The 22368-nt window shown below is 39.4% G+C and overlaps 1 protein-coding gene across 2 annotated transcripts in view; it reads left to right on the top strand.

Annotated features, from left to right (window-relative positions):
- Window positions 1-815: 815 nt before the first annotated feature.
- LOC111158280 (decaprenyl diphosphate synthase subunit 2) overlaps window positions 816-22368 on the top strand; it is a 272132-nt gene continuing 250579 nt past the window's right edge. Inside the window, exon 1 of one of the 2 annotated variants that reach the window (XM_022520211.1) lies at window positions 816-1404. In XM_022520211.1, the coding sequence (XP_022375919.1) occupies window positions 1109-1404 (296 nt within the window). In that variant the 5' untranslated portion in view covers window positions 816-1108. The remainder of the gene's footprint in view (window positions 1405-22368) is intronic. The other variant, XM_022520212.1, reaches the window with a different exon arrangement.

The raw sequence follows: 22368 nt of genomic DNA on the forward strand, positions 1-22368 counted from the left end.
GAGCTAATTATGAGCCGTAATTGAAAAGCACTACGGCCGTTGAATCCTGGTGGTGAAACGAAGCGTCCTTCCGAAGGAAAAGACAAGAGAGGGTGGGCCAGGGCCTCTCTGCACCCCTGTGGAGGCATGGCTGCTTCTGCCTTGGGCCGTACACAGGGGGAAACCGAGACTCAGCGGGGAGGCTGGTGATTAGACGAGGATCAAGGGCATTCCTTGGGGAAAAAGAACCCTTTCCGCCGGGCCACGCCACCTTCCGTCCGGTTGGGAACTGAGGGCGAAGAGGGCTCAGTCACACGCCTAGACTTTGCGTCCCACTACTGAGTAGCGAACCGTAGCTTCCCAAGGCCAGTCGCCCTGAGGGCCGCCCTCACACCGGTCCACTACCCCACCCAGGGGCTGGTGGACAGCTGTGAGAGGCTTCCCAGGGGAACCGGCACCTCTGCCTGGCGCCCTTCCTTCCGGGCGGGCTGGGAGCCATGAAAAGACTTGGCAGACACCGACCCTCGTCCATTACACAAATATTTCTGTGCGCCACTCTGTGCTGGGCGTTGGGCATGCCCTGATGAATCAGACTGGGCCGAAGCTTCGAACACGAGTGTACCACTCGGCAGCTCCCACGACCTAACCGACTCCCAGGAAACCGAGGTCTTCCCAACCTTGGGTGAGGAGAGGGTGTGGGAGGAGCTTAAGCTTTCGCCCTACCCCATCGCCTTCCGGGGCTCACCTCCAAAGCCCCGCCCCTTCGGGGGTGTTCACGACTGTGCCATAAAGTAGGGAACAGTCTTTGGTCCTGAACTACCCGCCTCTATCTTTACGACAGACCGTATTCCATCTCGCCAATATGGCATCCCCCATTTAGGAGGCGGCCCTGGTTTCTACCCAGATAGCTGGGGGCAGTGCTGAGCTCCGGCAGTTGACTGTGTAACCCGAAACGCCGAAAGCTGCAGTTAAAGTGCTTTTCTGGTCACGATTCCAGGAACTCACCCTTCTCAGAGGGCCAGGAGTTGCCGCTTTCTTCTAGTTCCTGCAAGTTCATCCTCTGCCCCTGGTTTGTCCCTCGCGCCACCTCCGGACACCCCCAAGTCCCTGACATTCCCAGACTCAAACTATGAGCCTTTGGCAGTTGCTGTTGCGCTTGCCCCGTTATCTCGGGGTGTCGGGTTCCCCGCGTCGCTGGTGGTGGTCCCCGTCCCTCGATACCATCTCCTCGGTGGGCTCCTGGCGTGGTCAGTCCTCCAGGTCCCCGGGCCACTGGAACCAAGTGGTGTCAGAGGCAGAGAAGATCGTGGGCTATCCCACGTCTTTCATGAGCCTCCGCTGCCTGCTGAGCGACGAGCTCAGCAACATCGCTATGCAGGTGCGGAAGCTGGTGGGGACTCAGCACCCTCTGCTTACCACGGCCAGGTGAGCTACTTACTCCCTATCCTCCTGACACGCTCGCACCCACTCGAGTCCTTTTTCCTGGCCGACACCCCCTGCCTCGATCAGACTGACTCCCTGCTTATTTCTTTTTACTCCTTTCTTTCCTTAGCTCTCCTGGACATTTGATGTTGTCTCTTCTCCAATCCACTCACTTTAACTTTCTTCTCCATTTGCTCAGCTGAGCGGATAAGTGGTTTAGTTTTGAGAAAACACCTGTAGTCTTCTCGCGTTTCTGCTTCTTAATTATTGAGGGTAAAGATGCCTCAGTGAATTGTAGAGAAATCGAGTAGGGATGTGGGTTTAAGTCACTTTGTGGAAATGGTCTTTTAAAAATAGGATAGATTGATTTTCGGTTCCGGACTGTTCCAGTGGTCGCCTCCAGAAAAAAATGGAGAGGGGGAGATGTTGCTGAAGGTAGACGGTTCTTTGCAACGAATATCCCAGCCTTAAAGTAAGAATCTATCCAGTCAGTAGTCACTGTCCTCTTGGGATTTTTATCACTTATTCTGGACTACTACTGTGAAACTTGCTATTAGGATTTTAAGACCACAACTTATGCTTCCAGTAAAAACAAACAAACAAAAAACCGTTTTTATTTGAAAATAATTTCAAGCATACAGAAAAGTTGCAAGAATAAAAATAGTTTAATCAGATTCCCTATTCTAAACATATGTACATACTATTTACATTTATGTGTAAATACACACATTTTTAATGAATTGTTTTAGAGTAGAGTGCATACATCATGGTCCCTTATGCCTAAATATGTAATTGTGTATTTCCTAAGTGTAGGAATAGTCTTAACAGTAATCAATTTAAACACATTTAATATTGATACAGTACTTTATTAATATACCATTGATATTCCAGTTTTGTTAATTGACCCAGAAATGTCCTTTATAGTATTCTTTCTTCTCTAGTTCAGGATCTAGCCTAGGATCACGTGTTACAGTTAATAGTCATGGCTCTTTCATCTCTTTCAACTGGGAACATTTCCACAGCTCTTGCTTTTGTGAGTAGAGCTGTAGTTAGTTCTCAGATGGGGCAGTTTTGCCCCCTCAGGAACATTTGGTAGTATATGGAGATGTCATGCCTGGGGCATGCTATTGGCACTTAGTAGGTAGAGACCAGGGGTGCTGTTAAACACCCTGTAATGCCCAGCATAGACCCTACAATGAAGAATTACGGGCCTCCCAATGTCAATAGTACCAAGGTGGAGAAAACCTAGACAAAAATTACCTTTATTTCCCCCGTTTTCCTTTTTTAAATTAAACTTATTTTGAGGTAATTATAGATTCACATGCTGTTGGAGGAAATAATAGAGATCCAATGTACCCTTTACCCGTTTCTCCCAATGGTAACATCTGGCATAACTATACTCTAATATCACAAGTAGATTGTTGACATCGATACAGTCAAGATGCAGAACATTTCTGTCACCACAAGGATCCCTTATGTTACTCTTTTCCAGCCACTCCTACTTCTCTTGCTTACCCTCTTAGTATAATTTTTTGAGACACCTGTCATTTCTTTGTTACTACAGAAGTGACCAAATAACAATAAATTGATTTTACTTGTTGGCATTGTTTCCAGTATCAGGAATATCATCTTATCAGTGGGCTAAACTTGTCCTGTAGTTAGAATGTTAATTCTCTGTAGATTTTAGATGTTATACACTCAAAACACACACACATTCATATGTACTTATATGTTTTAAGGCTTATTAATGAAACGAATGAGCTTACCATCTAATTTAAATGCTGTAACTACCAATCCTTTTGAAACTATCTGTACTCCCCAGTCCACGTCCCTGAATCCCAGTGTACTGGATTTTGTGTTTGTTTTTCCTTTTTAAAAGTTATATTGGTGTTTCTCTAAATAATATGTTAAATTTTGCTCACTTTTGAAATTTATAAATATGGTAGCTTATTGCTTGTAGTCTGCTAGGCTTACTTTTTTATCCGTAATTGTTCCTAAGATTTGTCCATGTCGTGCTTAATTGTACTTCATTAGTTTTTCACTGGTGTATGAAATCCCGTTGTTTGAATATGCCATAGCCTTCTCTCAATCAGCATTTGAGTGGTTTGCATTTTTGTTTTATGAAAAATGCTGCTGTGAATGTGCTTGCGCATATCTCCAGGTGTACTTGTCTTGAGAGACTAGATGGAGGAGGAGTGTATGCACGTGTTCAGTTTTAGTAAATAATAGCAAATTGCTTTCCAAAATGATTGTACCAGCTGCTACTCTCATAAGCAATGTCTGAGTTCAGATTACTCCATGTTCTCATAGCATTAGAACCTTGAAGTTTCTTAATTTTTGCTAATCAAATAGTGGGTTTCACTGCGTGTGGTGGTAATGGTAGTGTTAGTGGCAGGGCTTGTAATGGTACGTTGTATTGTGCATATTACTGTCTTTGTAATAAAACATTGAAGTTAAAAGGGCAGAGCTGGGAAAGGCCTTATTAATGTGTATATTCTGAGAGTTGTAATTCATCTACTTAGTTGCCAGAGCCTTAGAAGGGGTGTTGGAGAAGATGCCTTCTAAAGCCACCAGAGACACACTAGATGAAAGCTTGTAAGACGAATTGGCTCTAAAATTTCCTGGTTGTAGCCTGCCCTGACTGCCTAGTACCATAGCACAGTGAAAGAAGTGGAGAGGAACAAAATAAATAAGTTGCAGTAAAGGTGGTAACATGTATGAATTGTTTTATTTTGTGAGAAAAGGAAGAGCTAACGTGCATGTGGTTTTATTATGCTTTGATAGTGTATCACAATTTAAACAGTCTGAACTCACGGGCAGAACAAAAAAAACCTTTGGGGAGGATGTCCTATATTTATCTGTTTTAGTAGTGGACCAAGCGTTTGATCCAAAGGGTAAGCAGACTGTGATTATTGTAAATTATAGCTAAAACATGGATTAAGCAACTATATATTTTTGAATGATGTACACCTTATTTTGTTGAAATCTTATCAGCAAAGCATTGATAATTAAGAGGAAGGATGCGAGGGCTCTCTGGCTGAAACATCTGTCACCCCATTGATTGCCAGGGTTGATTCGGCTGATCTGGCTGGCTAGGTAGGTGACTCCTTCCTCCCTCACTGCTCCATGTGGGTCCCTCCTGAAGCTGTGTGCTCTGTTGAAGAAGATGACCTTCCCCGATAGAGGAGAGGACTGTTCTTCCATCAAGGATATACGAGTAGCTGCACTCCCCTGCTAGGACCTCCAAAAAAGCTCTCAAGGTCCATTTGTAGGAGAATGTAAGGTAGTGAAGCTTCCAAGACTGCAGACACATCCAAATGAGGTGCTGCATGTGGCAGTCTGCCTTTCTTAAAAAAAAAAAAAAAAAAGAAGATGCTGTCATTATGTTAGCCAAGGATGGAAAGACCCCATGTAGTTGATTTAGTTAAACATAGGAAACTGGACTTTTTAAATTCTTTTACAGTTTCATATTTTGGGTGTCTTACTATTTACTCAAATCAATATTCTAACCCCTTGGGTCATTTTATCTTTTGTTTAAATCTGCATGGTATGTTAGAGATGAATCATGTTTAATACCCCAAAATTTAGGTGAAGGGTGGGATTTTTGGTAAGGAAATCACTATAATTTATTACCCACTACCTTCTCTTTCTTTACCTATGCCATCTCATCATGAAAGGAAAAAGAGCCTAGAAGTGTACTTTAACACATTCAGAAGTGAGACTAAATTTAAAATCTTGGGGCACCTGGGTGGCATAGCTGGGTAAGCACCAGACTCTTGATTTTGGCTTAGGTCATGATCTCAGGGTCATGAGATTGAGCCACGTGAGGGCTCCGTGCTCAGTGGGGAGTCTGCTTCTCCCTCTCACTCTCCCACTGTGCTCGCTATCTCTGTCTCAAATAAATACACAAAATCTTTAAAAAAAAGAAGAAATTACATGGGTAATATTTTAGGGTAGTTGTAGTATATTACATATCGTTTACTTTGTGATTCTTTTTTCTCCTTTTTTCCCTAGGCTATCATACTTCTTCTGGGTATAGGGAGAACCTGAAAAGAAAGTGCAGTAAAGTAAAATGAACAGCAAGAAAGGAATTAAAAAAGTTAAAACAATATTGAGGGGGGAAGGTAGGAGGAATCATTCTACATTATGTCAAGTCATAGATATAATTTCATTGATCAAGACAGTGTGGTATTGGCAGAGGAATAGACAGATTGATGGAACAGAATAGAGAACCCAGAAATATCAACACAATATGCCCAGTTGATTTTTGACAAAGGTACAAAAGCAATTCAGTGGAAGGAGAATAGTCTTTTTAACAAGGTGCTGGAATGATTGGACATCATTGGCAAAAAAACGAACCCTGACCTACACCTCACACCTTAAGGGGGAAAAAAAAAAAGGAAAATGGGTACCTGTGAGATCAATGTAAAATGAATTTAAATGTGAAATGTAAAACTGTATAACTTCTAGAAGAAAAATAGAAAACATCTCTACGATCTGGGGCTAGGTAAACAGTTACTAGACATAACACCAAAATCCCATTTCATAAGAGAAAAAAAGAGTCAGGAATTTGACTTCATCAAAATTAAAGTCTTTATAGGGGTCTCTGGGTGGCTCAGTTGGTTAAGCAGCTGCCTTTGGCTCAGGTCATGATCCCAGGGTCCTGGGATTGAGCCCCACATCGGGCTCCCTGCTCAGCAGAGAGCCTGCTTCTTTCTCTCCCTCTGCCTGCCTCTCTGCCTACTTGTGCTCTCTCTCTCTCTCTGTCAAATAAATAAAATCTTAAAAAAAATTAAAGTCTTGGGGCGCCTGGGTGGCTCAGAGGGTTAAAGCCTCTGCCTTCGGCTCGGGTCGTGATCCCAGGGTCCTGGGATCGAGCCCCGCATCGGGCTCTCTCCTTGGTGGGGAGCCTGCTTCCTCCTCTCTCTCTCTCTGTTGAATGAATAAATAAAATCTTAAAAAAAAATTAAAGTCTTTATAAAAGACCCTCTTAATAGAATGAAAATATTAGCCAGAGATGAGGAGAAAATATTTGTAAATCAAATATCTGAAGGACTTGTATCCAGAATATGTAAAAAAAACTCTCTAAACTCAATGGTTAAGAAAGTAAACAATACAATGAGAAAATGAGCAGAAAGACCCTGTAAAGATGAGAAGTAAGTGTATGAGAAGGTGGCAGGTAAACATATGTAACATTAGCCATTAGAAAAATGTAAATTAAAACCATGATAAGATAACTGCTACTTACCTGCTAGATAGGCTAAAATGTAAAGTACTGACAATCTGATGTCCTCGTGAAGATGCAGAGGAATGAAACCAGATTTCTTTTAACGTTGCTGATGGGAATGTAAAAATGGTACAACTGCACTGAGAAGCAGCTTGGCAGTTTCTTATAAAATTAAACATACACTTCCCAGACAAACCAGAGATCGTACTCCAGAGAATTTACTCCAGAGAAGTAAAAACTTAGGTCAAAACCTATACTCAAATGTTTATAGCAACTTTATATGTAATAGCCCCAAGTTGGAATAACCCAGATGTCATTCAATGGTGAATTGTTGAACAAACGATATTGCAGCCATGCAATGAAACCCTGTTCAACAATGAAAATAACTATTTATTCATACAACAATTTGAATGAATCTGGAAAGAATTAGGGTGAATGGGATAAGTCAATCCACACTACTGGTGGGAATATAAAAAGCCACTACAGAATACAGTATGGTGTTTCCTCAGAAAAATTAAAGAATTAACATGTGATCCAACAATTTCACTTCTGGGTATATAGCCAAAAAAAATTGAAAGCAGGGTCTCAAAGAGATGTCCATTCTCTCATGTTCATGGCAGCATTATTTGCAATAGCTTAGTGGTGGAAGCAGCCCAGATGTCCATCAGTAGGTGAATAGATAAACAAAATATTGTGTACATATAATGGAATATTATTCAGCCCTAAAAAGGAAATTCTGGCACATGTTGCAACATGGTGAACCTTGAGGATATTATGTTAAGTCAAATGAGCCAGTCACAAGAAGACAGATACTGTATTATTTCATTGATATGAGGAATCTAGAGTAGTCCCATTCACAGAAAGTAAAATGGTGGTTGCCAAGGGCATAGAGTTACAGTTTTGTAAGATGAAAAAGTTCTGGAGATTGGTCGTACAACATTGTGAATATAGTGAACTGTACACTTAAAAAATGGCTAAGATAGTAAATTTTATGTGTGTCTTACCACAAAGAAAAAGTCAATCTCAGAAGTTTATATATTGTTGGAAAGAAAGAATTTCCTCTACCCTTCAAGATCCTTTTAGCTGGACTAAGAATCAAAATGACATGAGACAGATTAACAGGAGAAAATCAAATTTAATAGCATATATGTGGGGAATTCACATAGACATGAAATTCCAAAGAAATGAAGCAAGGAGATGGTTATATGGGCTAAGAAGAGGAGGAGGGGTCTGGGTATTACAAAGTGGAGAAAGACCATTAGCAGGAAGGTGAAAGGAGATATTTGGAAACAAATGTTGCCCAATTATTCAGATAAGTTTCTCAGGGAAAGAGGAGTCTCTGTTAATAGCTCTCTTCCTGGTATGAGCATGCAGTTGAGGGGGAGGTGAAGAGTTTTTCCTTGATCTGCTGAGTTTCAATTGCTTTTAACTCAAAATAATGTTCATGCCAAAGTAGCCAATCTTGGGACAGCCTGCCCTTGGCCCCTGTAATACTTTATGATTCCATTTATACAACATTCTCAAAAATGACAAAACTATGGAGATGGAGGACAGATTAATGCTTGCTAGAGTCAGGGACAGAGTGGGCAGCAGGGAGGATATAAATACAAAGAGGTATTTTGTGGTGATGGAACATTTCAGTATCTTTTAATTTTTTTTTTAAATATTTCAGTATCTTGATTTTTTTTTAAAGATTTCATTTATTTGACAGAGAGAGATCACAAGTAGGCAGAGAGGCAAGCAGAGAGAGAGAGAGAGAGAGAGAGAGGGGAGGAAGCAGGCTCCCTGCCTAGCAGAGAGCCCGATGCGGGACTCGATCCCAGGACCCCGAGATCATGACCTGAGCTGAAGGCAGAGGCTTAACTTAACACTGAGCCACCCAGGCAGCCCCAGTATCTTGATTTTGATAGTTACATGAATCTCTACACGGGATAAAGGTGTTAAAACTATGTACACTGACACATACAAATGAATACAGGTTAAGAAAGATGCTGAAAATGGAATAAGGCTGTAGTTTTGTGTTTTGTTTTATCTTAAGATTTATTTGTTTGACACAGAGAGAGAGAGCAGAGGGATGGGAGCAGAGGGAGAGAATCGAAGCAGACTCCATGCTGGGCGCAGAGCCTAACGTGGGGCTTGATCTCACAATCCATGAGATTACAACCTGAGCCAAAACCAAGAGTCATACGCTCAACTGACTGAACCACTCAGGCTCCTAGGTCTGTAGTTTTTGTTAACATTAATGGACGAATGTTAATTTTTGGTTTTCATATACTGTATTACAGCTGAAGACTGAGGAAAGCCAGATAAAGGATACATAGGACTCTATACTATTTTTGTAACTTTCTGTGAGTCTGTAATTATTTAATTATTTTAAAAAGCTGAAAAGAATCACTTTGAATTGAGAGAGAGAATGAATGAGTGAATTAACCAACAAACAAGCAGTAGGCTTAGGAGACAGGAGACCTGCATGTTCTAGTTTTATTCTGTCAGTAGGTAACGGTATGACCCAAGGTAAGTTATTCCATGTTTTCTGGGCTTTAGTTTCCTAAGCAATGAAGTAAGGAGTTTGAATAAATGATTTCCAAAGGTGTTGCCATTTCTATACTAGTATAGAAATTAGTGTTGTAATTGAATATGGCAGGTAAGGGAGCCATTGTCATTTCTCAAGCAGGGAGTGAGCAGATTGGATGCAATGTGGTAACACAGATCTATGATCCTTTTCCTACTATTTAAAAATCCTAAAGGCTGGGGCGCCTGGGTGACTCAGTGGGTTAAAGCCTCTGCCTTCAGCTCGGGTCATGATCCCAGGGTCCTGGGATCGAGCCCCACATCGGGCTCTCTGCTCTGCGGGAGGCCTGCTTCCTCCTCTCTCTCTCTCTCTCTGCCTGCCTCTCTGCCTACTTGTGATCTCTGTCTGTCAAATAAATTTAAAAAAAAAATCTTTAAAAAAAAAGAAAAATCCTAAAGGCTCAGAAAACAGAATGTTTTTTCATGCTCATAAATCTGACCTGAACTGATGAGCAATTATTTATAATCTTTCTTTATTCCACTTAATGTGAATATTCATGCATTTTTGCTGCAGAAATATTCATGTGTTTGATTACAGGGTGCTGCCCCAGATCCTACTGGAGTGCAGGGTAGAAGGCACTTTCCTAAAATCAGAAAAATTTTGAATTGGTTTCAGGGACTTTGTATGAGATATTGTGGACCTGTCCAAGCTGGACAGTGGGCTTTGGGATGGACTAGAAGCCCGGGTATTTGATGTAGATTGGTAACGTGGTGGAGGTTGAACGTGGCAACAGTATATCAACCCTTTTTTCCTCACAACTTGTACCCTGTGGTTGGTTATTACCTTGCTGATTAAATGTGATTATCCACTTGTGCAAAATATATATTTTTTATTTTTAATCATTTAAATTTCTGTATAAATCATTACAGATCTCCCCTACTATCTGAAAGTAGAGCGTTCCTATGAAACCTTTGATAAGCCAAAATGGCATCAAGCAAAAGAAGCAATTACCGTTAATTTATATGGAAAACTTTTAGAGTATTCCCAGACCCAAAAAATAATCTCCCTTAGGCTTTTTTTGATATCTTAGGACACATCTTGCTAACGAATGCACAGAATAAATCGAGATAAAGCACAGATGCTCACAGATACAGTTCAAAGCTATGGCAGTTTGATGCTAAGATGCTGAGTGTAGTTCCCAGGGAAGGAGCTTGGTGGTTCCAGTCTCGCTGCTCCGGGTGTGTGCTGCTTCTGTAATGGCTCATTGCAAAACAAACGTTGAATGCTATTTTTGCTTTTTGCCTTTTTTCATAAAAGTGAAAATCCTCTTTGTATTTCTTTCTTTTTTTTTTTTTAAGATTTTATTTATTTATTTGACAGACAGAGATCACAAGTAGGCTGAGAGGCAGGCAGAGAGAGAGAGGTGGAAGCAGGCTCTCTCTCTCTGAGCAGAGAGCCCGATGCGGGGCTTGATCCCAGGACCCTGGGATCATGACCTGAGCTGAAGGCAGAGGCTTTAACCAACTGAGCCACCCAGGCGCCCCCCTCTTTGTATTTCTTTTGGTCAGTGAACTAATATGTCTTTTGTAAAGCAAAGTGGCTCTAATGTGAACTTTTGAAAGGCAGGGTATTCCTGGATTATTTTGTTTGAAGTACTTTTAGTTTTATATATACCTACTGTCAAGAATTGAAATGTTTTAATAATCATATAGAGGACACTTTATTATTTCTAAGGTAATGACTTACTTTTTTCACATAGAATTAAATTTTTGTTGTTTATACATAGTTGATATTGAGTAATATGGCCTTACTTGTTTTCGTTGATTACTGTTGACATATTTGGCTTTTAGGATTAAATTTTTGTTTAAATGTTCTTATCTTTTTACTTTTGCTTTGATCTCTATTGCACATTTACATAGGTAGGACTAATTTAGTATCATTTAATGGAGACAAATTATGACATTTCATCTCTCTCTAAGGGGATGTTGATTCCTTGGCAGACACTTTTTGTTCCTAGTTCACTACAGTTACTTGGCTACCTATAAAGCCTTATTAGTCTTTTCTGCATGTTAAAATTCTTCAGAGATCTTTGAATTTATTATTAGAAATTTAATTTTAGTCTCTTCCATGTTTATAAAAGACCTTTTCTAGATACAGTTCTGTAATTACCGACTGAAAACCTGCGTTACTTATGAAGGACTTTTTTTTTTTTTTTTTTGGATGACTAGGAGAAAATTAAAAATTTTAATTCATTCCACAAATATTTGAGGTGCTTTTGGCATGGAATGTACAAACAAGAATAAGACACAGTTGCTTCCCTTCAGGAATTCATCAGAGACGGTATAGTGAGCATGAGCTCTACAATCAGACTGTTTAGATTTATGTCCTGTCTCTACAACTACCAAGCTATGTGATCTCAGGCAATTTCCTTAACCTTTTTGTGTTTTAGTTTCCTCTTTTGTAAAATGAGAATAATAATAGTACCTATATCCTAGGGTTTTATGAAAATTAAATGGGTAAATATAGGTAAAGTGCTTAGAAGAGTATCTGGCACATAAAAAGTATCCAAGTGTTAGCAATTTTCATTATTGAAATTCATTTCAGTGGGGAGATGTGCTAATAGTGAGAGTACCTTGGGATATAGGCTATAGTATGTGTGAATGATATGCTGAGGGACAGGGATAAAAAAAAAAACATCTCTACAGAAAATTGAAGACTTGCAAAGATGAGATGACCTAAGAGTTGGGTCATGTTGGATGGAAAGGAAATGACCAAGGCAGGGACATAAAAGAGAAGAAATTGCTTAGTCAGCAGTAGAGAAGTAGTAGTTTGGTGTGGTCTGAACATGGGGTGGGATGAGACATAAAGGATAGGTTGAACATATATGTCACTTCCGCCAAGACAGAGTAATGAATGCTAAACAAATAGAAAACTGGACAAAAAATATGAAACAGTTGTATTCTTGGATTACGAAGCAGTATAGGGTTGTGATTCTATGAAAGGGAAAACAGATGAGATGAAAACTGTCACTCTGGCTTTGTGCTGGGAGGTATTTTCCAAATAGCCACACAGAGAGGGGAACAGGAGCAGAGGATGGTGGTATCGGTGAGTTTGAGACAGATCAGATTTTGGGGAAGCGAAGGCAGCAGGAAATTGTGGGGCAGAATACGGAAGAGGAGGGAGTATACAGAGAACAGCTCCAGACAGCTGAGGGGCCCACCTGAGTCTATTGTTGAAGTATGAGCAGCACATGCGTAGGATGAAAATCTGTGAGGCTGGGGAGCTATAAGCTGGCAGTTCTCAGAGTTCTCACAGAGCTGGGAGGCATCTGAGTTCTAACTGGACATTATGGAAAGACTTTGTTGAATAACCAGGCACTCAGTAAAGACCCTAGAAAATTATGCCTCAGTAATAGGGATAAACCAGCTTTAGAGGGCAGACTGGTCAAGAAACTCCCTAATAAAGCTTAACAGCAAGTCTCGAAAAGATGAGGCTGACCCAGAAGTAGTTGAACTGCCAGCCAAAGCACACCGAAATTCTTAAAAGGAAGATTAAAATCCAGTTACTCAACAGCACAATTTAACAATATCCAACATCCAATTAAAAATTACAGGACATTTCAAGAAGCAGGAAAATATGACATATACCAGGAGAAAAATCAGTCAGTAGAAACAGATCCGTAAGACACTGATGATGGAATCAGCAGACAAGACTTATTATAAATATGCTCAAGTTTTTATTTTTTTTATTTTAATTTAAAAAACATTTTTTAACTTAAATTCAATTAATTAACATATAATATATTATTGGTTTCAGAGGTACAGGTCTGTGATTCATCAGTCTTATGTAATACCCAGTGCTTATAACATCACATGCCCTCCTTAATGCCCCTCACCCAAGTACCCTATCCCCCTACCACCTCCCTTCCAGCAACCTCAGTTTGTTTCTTATGATTAAGAGTCTCTTATGTTTTGTCTCCCTCTCTGGTTTTGTCTTGTTTTATTTTTTCCTCTCTTCCCCTATGAACTTTTGTTTCTTAAATTCCACAAATCAGTGAGATCATATGATAATTGTCTTTCTCTGATTGATCTGTTTCACTTAGCATAATACCCTGTAGTTCCACCCACGTCGTTGCAAGTGGCAAGTTTTCTTTTTTGTGGCTGCGTAATATTCCATTATATATATAGACCACATCTTCTTTATCCATTCATCTGTCTCCGAACATTTGGGCGCTTTCCATAGTTTGGCTGGCATGGACATTGCTGCTATAAACATTGGGGTGCAGGTGACCCTTCGAAACACTACATTTGTATCTCTGGGGTACATACCCACTAGTATGGGTGCTGGGTGGTAGGGTAGCTGTATTTTCAACTTTTTGAGGAACCTCCATACTGTTTTCCAGAGTGGCATTACCAGCCTGCATTCCCACCAACAGCGTAGGAGGGTTCCTATCCTCAAGTTTTTAAAAGAAAGCAAGAATAATGATACATGTGATAGAAAAAATACGTAAAGGGTAATATCTGGGGTGCCTGGTTGGTTCAGTGGGTTTAGCCTCTACCTTCGGCTCAGGTCATGTTCTCAGGGTCCTGGGATCAGGCCCTGCATCGGGCACTCTGCTCAGCAGGGAGCCTGCCTCCCCCCTCCCCCCCGCCTGCCTCTCTGTCCTCTGTCAAATATATAAATAAAATCTTTTGAAAAAAGTAATATCTGTAACTGAAAGTTCAGTATGTAAAAGGAAAACATTTATCTGGATTGGCTCAACGGTAGATTAGACCCTGAAGAAGAAAAGATGAGTGAATTGAAGACATAGCAATAGGTACCCTTTCCAATCTGATACAGAGGCTCCATGAACAATTACAGCTAATACTCTTAATAGTGAAAGACTGAATGCTTTCTATGACAGGACTCAAGGATATTCTCCTTTCCTCTTCTGTTAAAATTATACCAGAAGTTCTAGCCAGTCAAGAAAAAGAATTTAAAAGCATATTGGGTTAGAAAAGAAAAGCAAGTCTTAATTACTAAATAACGTCACATGCTAGGAAATCCCTAAGAATTTACAAAAAAAGCTACTAGAGCTGATAAGCAAGTATAGCAAGCATAAGTTATATAATGTCAAAATATACAAACCAATTGTGTTTCCTTATATCAGCAATAAACAGTTGGTAAATGGATTTGCAAAATGTTTGCCATAATATAAAAAACATGAAATGCTGAGGGATAAATTTAACAGAATATATACAAAGTCTGAACATTGAGAGCTATAAAACACTGGTGGAGAAATTAAAGATGACATAAATATACCTGTTCATGGATTGGAAGAATTAATATTATTAAAATGTCTGTTCTTCCCCAAATTCATCTATAGATTTAGCATACTCCCAATCAAAATTTCTACAGATGATTTTTTGTCAAAATTGATAAGCTGATCTAAAATTAATCTGTGATTACAAAGATTCACAATAGCTAAAACAATTTTGAAATATAATAGTGCAATGCTAGCATCACATGATTTCAAAACTGCTAGATAGCTACAGTAAACAAGACTCTGAGGGACTGGTGTACAGACAGGCATATACATCACTATGACTGAATATAGTTCTGAAATGGACCCACAGGTATATATAGTAATCCATTTTTGACAAAGGTAGCAAGGCAGTTAAGTGAGCAAAGGATGGTATTTTCAACAAATGGTGCTGGGGGAAACCTCATGCCATAAAGAACAGTGACCTTTTAATGGATCCTATACCTAAACATAAAAACTAAAATACAAAAATTCTAAAAGAAAACGCAGGGAAAAAAATTGTGACTTTGAAGTAAGTCGAGAATTTTTAGAAAGCATGAAGTGTAAAAGAAAAAAATTGTAAAAGAAAAAAAGAACTAGAGTTCATTGACATTTAAAACTGCACTTAAAAAAAATGCTTTTAGGAAAATAAAATGGCAATAGGGCGCTTGGGTGGCTTAGTCGGTTGAGCATATAGCTCTTGGTTTCTGCTCAGGTCGTGATCTCATGGGTTGTGGGGTTGAGCCCCTCCTTGGGCTCTATGCTCAGCGGGGAGTCTGCTTAAAGACTCTCTTCCTCTGCCCCTCTTGCTCTTGACCATGCGTGCTCTCTCCCTCTCAGATAGGCAGGTAGGTAGGTAGATAGGTAGATAGAAAAGAGCAAGCCACAGAGTGGGATAAAATATACCCATGTCTGACAAAGGGCTGGAACATACAAAGAAGTCTTACAACTAAAGCAGACAACCAACTCAAAAATCGGGAAAGATTTGGACATTTTACAAAAGAGGTTACCTAGCCAATTAGTAAAATTGAAAATGACAACATGCTTAACATCATTAGTCACCTCAAAATGCAAACAAAGTAAAACCAGAAAGAGATGTCACTGCATACAAATAAAAATGGCTAAATTTAGGAAGTCTGACCGCGGTAAATGTTGGTGAGAATGTGGAGCAGCTGAAACTGTCCTATGCTGCTAATGGGACTATAAAATGGTACAGCCGCTCTGAAGAGCTATTTGGTCTTTTTTTAAAAAAAGGTTAAGCATACCCTTGTACCTTATAATCCAGCAATCCCACTGCAGGGTATTGAAATGATAGAGAATGGAAAAAAAATGTGCAGTCTTTTTTAAAAAATCTTATTTATTTTTTTGTCAGAGAGAGAGAAAAAGCGAGTGAGGACAAGCAGGGGGAGCAGCAGGCAGAGGGAGAAGCAGGCTCCCCGCTGAGCTGGGAGCCCGATGTGGGACTCCATCCCAGGACCCTGGGATCATGACCTGAGCCAAAGGCAGCCGCTTAACCAACTGAGCCACCCAGGTGTCCCTGCAGTCAGAGATTTTAACACAATTATTCAGAGCAGTTTTATTTACTGTAGGCATAAACCGGAAACAATCTAAATGTCTATCTCAGGTGAATGGAATATCCTTCAGAAAGAAAAATGAGGGGTGCCTGGGTGGCTCAGTTGTTGAGCATCTGCCTTTGGCTCAGGTCATGATCCCAGGGTCCTGGGATCGAGCCCTGCATTGGGCTCCCTGCTTAGTGAGAGAGGCCTGCTTCTCCCTCTCCCACATCACCTGCCTGTGTTCCTACTCTTGCTCTCTGTCACATAAATAAATAAAATCTTTAAAAAAAATTTTTAAAAAGAAAGAAAAATGAGTTGATTAATGATTCACTCAATAACATGGTTGGATCTCAAGAACATTATGCTGAGTGAAAGAAGCCAGATACAAAGGAATGCATGCTGTATGATTTCATTTACATGGAAAATCTAGAATAGGTAAAATTATACTGACAGAAAGCATCCACTTTAGTTGTTTGCTTGGGGCCTTAATGGGAACAAAGGAATTTTTAGGATACTAGAAATGTATCATATCTTTATTGTGGTGGCAGTTACACAGATGTACACATTTGGCAAAACATTTTACTGTACACTTAAAATGTATATGTTTTATTGTTAGTGACTGTTATTGAATGTGTCATTTTTATTGCTAAAGGGTGTTCCTCTGCATGGATATAAGCAAATTGTTTATCTGTTCACCTTAAATGAACATTTTGATTGCTTGTAGCTTTTGGCTATTGTGAATAAAGCTGATATGAATTAAAGTTGTTTTAAAAATAAAAAAGGGGGGGCGCCTGGGTGGCTCAGTGGGTTAAAGCCTCTGCCTTCAGCTCAGGTCATGATCCGAGGGTCCTGGGATCGAGTCCCGTATTGGGCTCTCTGCTCAGCAGGAAGCCTGCTTCCCTTCCTCTCTCTCTCTCTCTCTGCCTGCCTCTCTGCCTGCTTGTGATCTCTGTCTGTCAAATAAATAAATAAAATCTTAAAAATAAATAAATAAATGAAATAAATGAAAAAGGAAAAGTCGTAGCTAGATTTTGAGGAGCTTCTTTATGTAGTGTTAAGATCTAATTTAATTTTGAGATCAGCGGAGACCACTAAGGTTAAGTGTAGAGAGATTTGAATAGATATGTCTTTTGAAAGCTGATTTTTGTAGCTATGAACGTTGTGGGTTGCAGAAAAGAAAAACTGGAGGCAGGAAGGCCTGGCTATAATCTAGGTTGGTATAATCTAGTTATTTCTATAGGTTGCTATAATCCAGTCTTTCTCCCCCTGCACAGCTTTATTGAGGTGAATGGTCAAGTAAAATTTTATATATATATATATATATATATATATAGTGTACAATGCGATTATTTGATATATGTATACCTTGTAGGATGATTACCTCACATAATTACCTTTGTATGTGCACTGATGTGCGTGGTGAGAATGCTGAAGATCTACTCTCATAGTAGATTTCAAGTATACAGTAGGGTGTTACTAGCTATAGTCACCATGCTGTACATTAGATACTCAGTACTTATTTTCTTACAACTGAAAGCTTTTACCCTTTGACCAGCATCTCCCCAATTTTCCTACCCCTCCCAGTACCTGGTAATCATCATTCTGCTGTCTTTTTATATGGGTTGAGTTTGACCCCCGCATTTTCCCCCCTTTTTTCCAGATTCCAGATATAAGTGAGATCATACAGTATTTGTCTTTCCCTGTCTGGCTTATTTTATTTAGCATAATGTCCTCTGGGTTCATCCGTGTTTTTGCAAATGGCAGGATTTCCTTCTTTCTCATGATGAATATATTCCACTGTTTTCATTTCCTTCAGATGGATACCTAGAACTGGGATTTTCTGGATCTTGTGATAGTTCTGTTTTTAATTTTTTTCAGGACCCTCCATATTGTTTTCCATAATGACTGTACCAGTTTACATTCCCACCAGTAGGGCACAAGAATTTCCTTTTGTCCTTATCCTTGCCAACACTTACTATCTCTTGTCTCTTGGTAAAAGTCATCCTAAGGGGTGTGAAGCATTATCTCATTGTGGCTTTGATTTACATCTCCCTAATGATTAGTGTTGAGCACCTTTTCATGTACTTGATCGCCATTTCTGATTTCTTTGGAAAAATGTCTTTTCAGGTCATTTGCCCATATTTTCATTGGTTTATTACTGTTATTATGATTTTGCTGCCGAGATATATGGTTTGCAAATATTTTCTCCCATTTTATAGTTACCTTTTCATTGTGTTGATTGTTTGCTGTATAGAAGCTTTCAGTTTGATATTTGTTTGATACAGTATTACTTGTTTTTTGTTTTGTTGCTTTTGTTTTTAGTGCTAAGACCAATGTCAAGGAGCTTTTTCCTTGTTTTCTTTTGGAGTTTTACAGTTTTAGGTTTTACATATAAGTCTTTAACCTGCTTCAAGTTGATTTTTGTGAATGGTGTAAGATAGGGATCCAGTTTCATTCTTCCATTCATTTCTTCTTTCAGCAGCTGGTCAATTGTGTCCCCTAGTGGCCAGGTACTGTGCTTATTACCAGGGGATTCAAAGAACACAAGGCACTGAACCGCAACTCCCCTACCCCTTAACAAAATTTATATTCAAATAAGGGAAATAGATGCATAAAACAGTAAGTGTAATAAAATGTTACACATGTTGGACTAAAAGTATTTTCAAGTAAAATGAAGACACAAAGAATAGAGGGGTCCACTAGGTAGGGGGCTAATGAATCAGGAATGCTCAATGAAATGACTTGAGTTAAATATTAAAAATTGAGAAGGTGTTTTTGGTGGTAAAGGAATATGAGGGTAGGGTATGAACTTGGGCAGAGGTGGTGGAATTGAATTATCAAAAATGGATTTAAGGTACATTTGCAAAGTGGAGTTGACAGGACTTGGTAATTTTGAAAGTAAGAGAACAGAGTTGAGGCTAAGCTAAGAATAAGCTAAATAATTGAGTATGTTGAGGTACCATTAATTGATAGAAGGCATGCAGGAGGAGAAGCATGTTTGGGTACAGAGTATAGGGGGATTTTTTTTTTTTTTTTTTTTTTTTAGATTTATTGAACTTGAAGTGTTTGTGGCATGTGGAGATGTCCAGAATGCAGTTAGAATGGCTCCAGTGCTCCTAATGGAAGTAGACATGAGCTAGATTTGGAAGGTAAGATTTGAAGCCATAGGGATTTATTATCTTTTAGGAAGGGGGTATAGAATAATGTTAGTGTTGTTTGATTGCAAAGGAAGAAATTGATTTTGGATTACTTAAGCAAATAAAAGAAATTTATTGGAAAGCACTAGGTAGATCACAGTTTCAAAGGGGGAGTTAGAAAACCAGGCCTTAGAAAGAATGGAAACTGGGGAAGCTCTAAGGGTTATCAGAAGCATGAATTTTGTGACAATTTCTCTGCAGTACAGCACTGTTTTCATGTAGTTTTGGCTCTGGCTGCCTTTTGTCCTCATATGGCTTCTCAAAGCGCAAATTCCTGTAAGGGAAGATTAATTTGGCCTTTCTTTCATCTTGTGACTATTGTAGATCAGTTCCTTTACTGGCAAATGGTATACTGTGAGCTGCCCTGCCTGGGTCATTGCCCTCTCCTTTGGTCAGTTAGGGGGTAACTACTGTATTTCAGACCAACTCAAACCTCACAGAATAAGGGAAAGGAATTTCCTTAAAGGAAGATGAAGTGTAATGAGACAAAGGGAAAATAGATTCTGGGCAGGACCCCCCCCCCCTTAATCCTGAGATTAGTGGCTGCATGAAGCCATTGGTGCAGCTTGAGGGGTAGGTGGCATGTAGGAGTGTACATGATCTGATAGGCAACATAATTGTGCATTCAGATCCCATTTAGGCCTGTGTCTGTTTTCTTTGATGATGGCCTGCTGGAATTTAGAATTAAATGCATCCAATAATGATGAATGATGAGCTACTGGATTGCATGGTCATATAACATTGTTGTATTTAGTTTTCACCAGTCTACTAGTGAGCCAGGTGATTTTTCTCAAAAGGAAATAGTTACTTCATTTGCTTGCTAAAGGGGCCATGGCCGTGTTCCAAAACTGGGGGGGGGGGGCTGTGCAGTATTAATTGGGTCCTTTTGACAGGTTCAACACATTATTATAGGTGGAGGCATCTTTTGACTTGTCTATACAGTCATAATGTTGTAGGGGAGGAGGGCAGTATTTATACCTGCTATTTTAGCAAGGAGTGTCCCACCCAGAACTTGTTACCCCTTTGTCTGGTATCAACATCTCACCTTTCCTTTAGAAATTTTAGAAATTTCCCCTAAAAATGCAGTGATTTTGATAAAGAAATGAAATTCATTCAGCTTCTCCTTTGTACTTTTTACTGTAATATTCCTTCCTCCTGAGCCAGAGAGCCATTGTGGGATTCTGTCAGTTTGTGGGAATATCTGAAAAGTAGGATGTGTTAGTCTCACAGTGACTACTGTGAGAAGAGGCTGAGTTGGAACTCCATCTCTCTGCATGACTCATAAGTCGTCACTCTGACCATGGGCCAGTGGGGTATTTTTAATTCCTAAGAGTTAATGTTAGCTCAGAGCTAGTAGGTAATCATCAAGGGCATTGGGTATTTCCCTTTCACTAGCTCATGATTACCTGGGTAAATGGCTAGAGATCCATTTGAAAAAAAAGGTCTTCCATAAGGGAATTGGCCTCCAATTCATTCAACAACTGTGGGTCTTGGCTTTGGGTCAGAGGTCATGACTCTCTTAAGTGTCTCATACTGCTCTCTGTTCACTAAATGTAGAGTTGATTGTTTTTAGCTATTTAAATCCAAACAGATCTTAGTGGGATGGCCTTTCATTTGAATTCTTGGGTCTGATTAATGAAATATAGGTAGGGATTTCTGCCTATCACAGCAAAGCCTGAGATTACCGAATATTACCCTGCTTCCTTGTTGGATCATCATGTCCACTTTGCTTCTGGCAATTAACAGCTACCACTTGGACCCACCCAACCTTCCCTGAGCTCCTCTGCACTTTCTGAGTTTAGGGAGTCCATGTCAGTTGCAGTTCCTCCCACCCAAATCCTTAGCCCTAGCAAGAGCTGTTGGAACGGTTAGTAATGACTGTAGTGTGCCCCCTCACCAATCCTTTTCTGGTGTCAAGAGTGAAGGGAGAATCTTCTGGGCCCAGTTGGGAGACTGAGGAAGAACAGTATGTTATACGAATAAAAGTTGATAGTTTGAATAGAGAAAAGTGGTTCGTGAATCACATCTTTACACCATGGGCTTCGCTTTTTCCAAAGAACTACCAGGACAGTCAGAACCATTTTCATACTGGGAATTGCAACTTAGTTTAGGTCAAGTACCATCATCTGTCATAGTAAACTAATGACAATTTGACTAAGTTTTGTACTCAATTTGTAATTTTATTTATTTTAGTTCTATAAGAACTATAACCATACAGTGTTTATAATTTCTATATTTGGACATATTTAAATGATATTTTAATACAAATCATTTAAGGCAATAATGGATGACTGAATTTTTATCCTTTAAAAATGTAACATACCACTCAAGGATGAGGAATACTCATGAGTCTGTGTGATTTGGGGCCCAGTTAATACGGATAAATTGATCATAGGTTTTGAAGTGCTATAATACTTAACTCTTTGTGCTTAGATTTTAACGAATTAAGATTCAGATACCCATATCTCTCTCTTTTCATATTGCTCATCACTACTGTATTGCCAGCTGCTTTTCATCAATACTGTTATATTCTATAATTATCCCTTCTTTATCCTTTTACACAGAATTTTCCTGTGTGTGTGCATGTGTGTGTGTGTGTGTGTGTGTGTGTGTGTGTGTGTGTAACACCTTAGAGGCCCTTTAGTTACCAAAAAATACTCATCTGTGCTTGTGGTTTGAAGAGTTTAATGAATGTTTTTCTAAAAATAGCTGCCTTGGAGTAGGTTTTAAAATGGGCACTAGATGTTAACCATTCAGATAGTTGTGTCTGATTTAATACTTATTTGAAGTTCTAGATACAAATCTTTAGTTTATGGAGTGCAGCTGTGCTTGCTTTTCTTCCTATGACTCACCAAAGCTTACTCAAAACCTTTCATTTTTTTCTATTTCTGTATACTGAAACTTCATTTTAACAAATATTTAAAAATAGCTTTAAAAATTACCATTCTTTTGGAATCTCCTTGGAAGTTTATTTCATTTGCTCCAAAGAATTTTTTTTTTTTTTTTTTTTAAGCAAACTGAGTTGGTTTTATTTCCAGAGTTGTGAGGTTAGAGGTAGGTCTAATAAGTATTATACCATACTCTAAAAACTTAACAGTAGTATTTTGGAAGTTTTCAAACATTGATAATTTGCATGCACATATTCTGTATAACATAGGGGCTCTGGTACAGGTACTTTCTATATCTTAAATTGT

Source organism: Enhydra lutris, unplaced genomic scaffold (genome assembly GCF_002288905.1).
Source record: "Enhydra lutris kenyoni isolate GAN:26980312 unplaced genomic scaffold, ASM228890v2 scaffoldscaffold58, whole genome shotgun sequence".
Taxonomy (NCBI): Eukaryota; Metazoa; Chordata; class Mammalia; order Carnivora; family Mustelidae; genus Enhydra; species Enhydra lutris.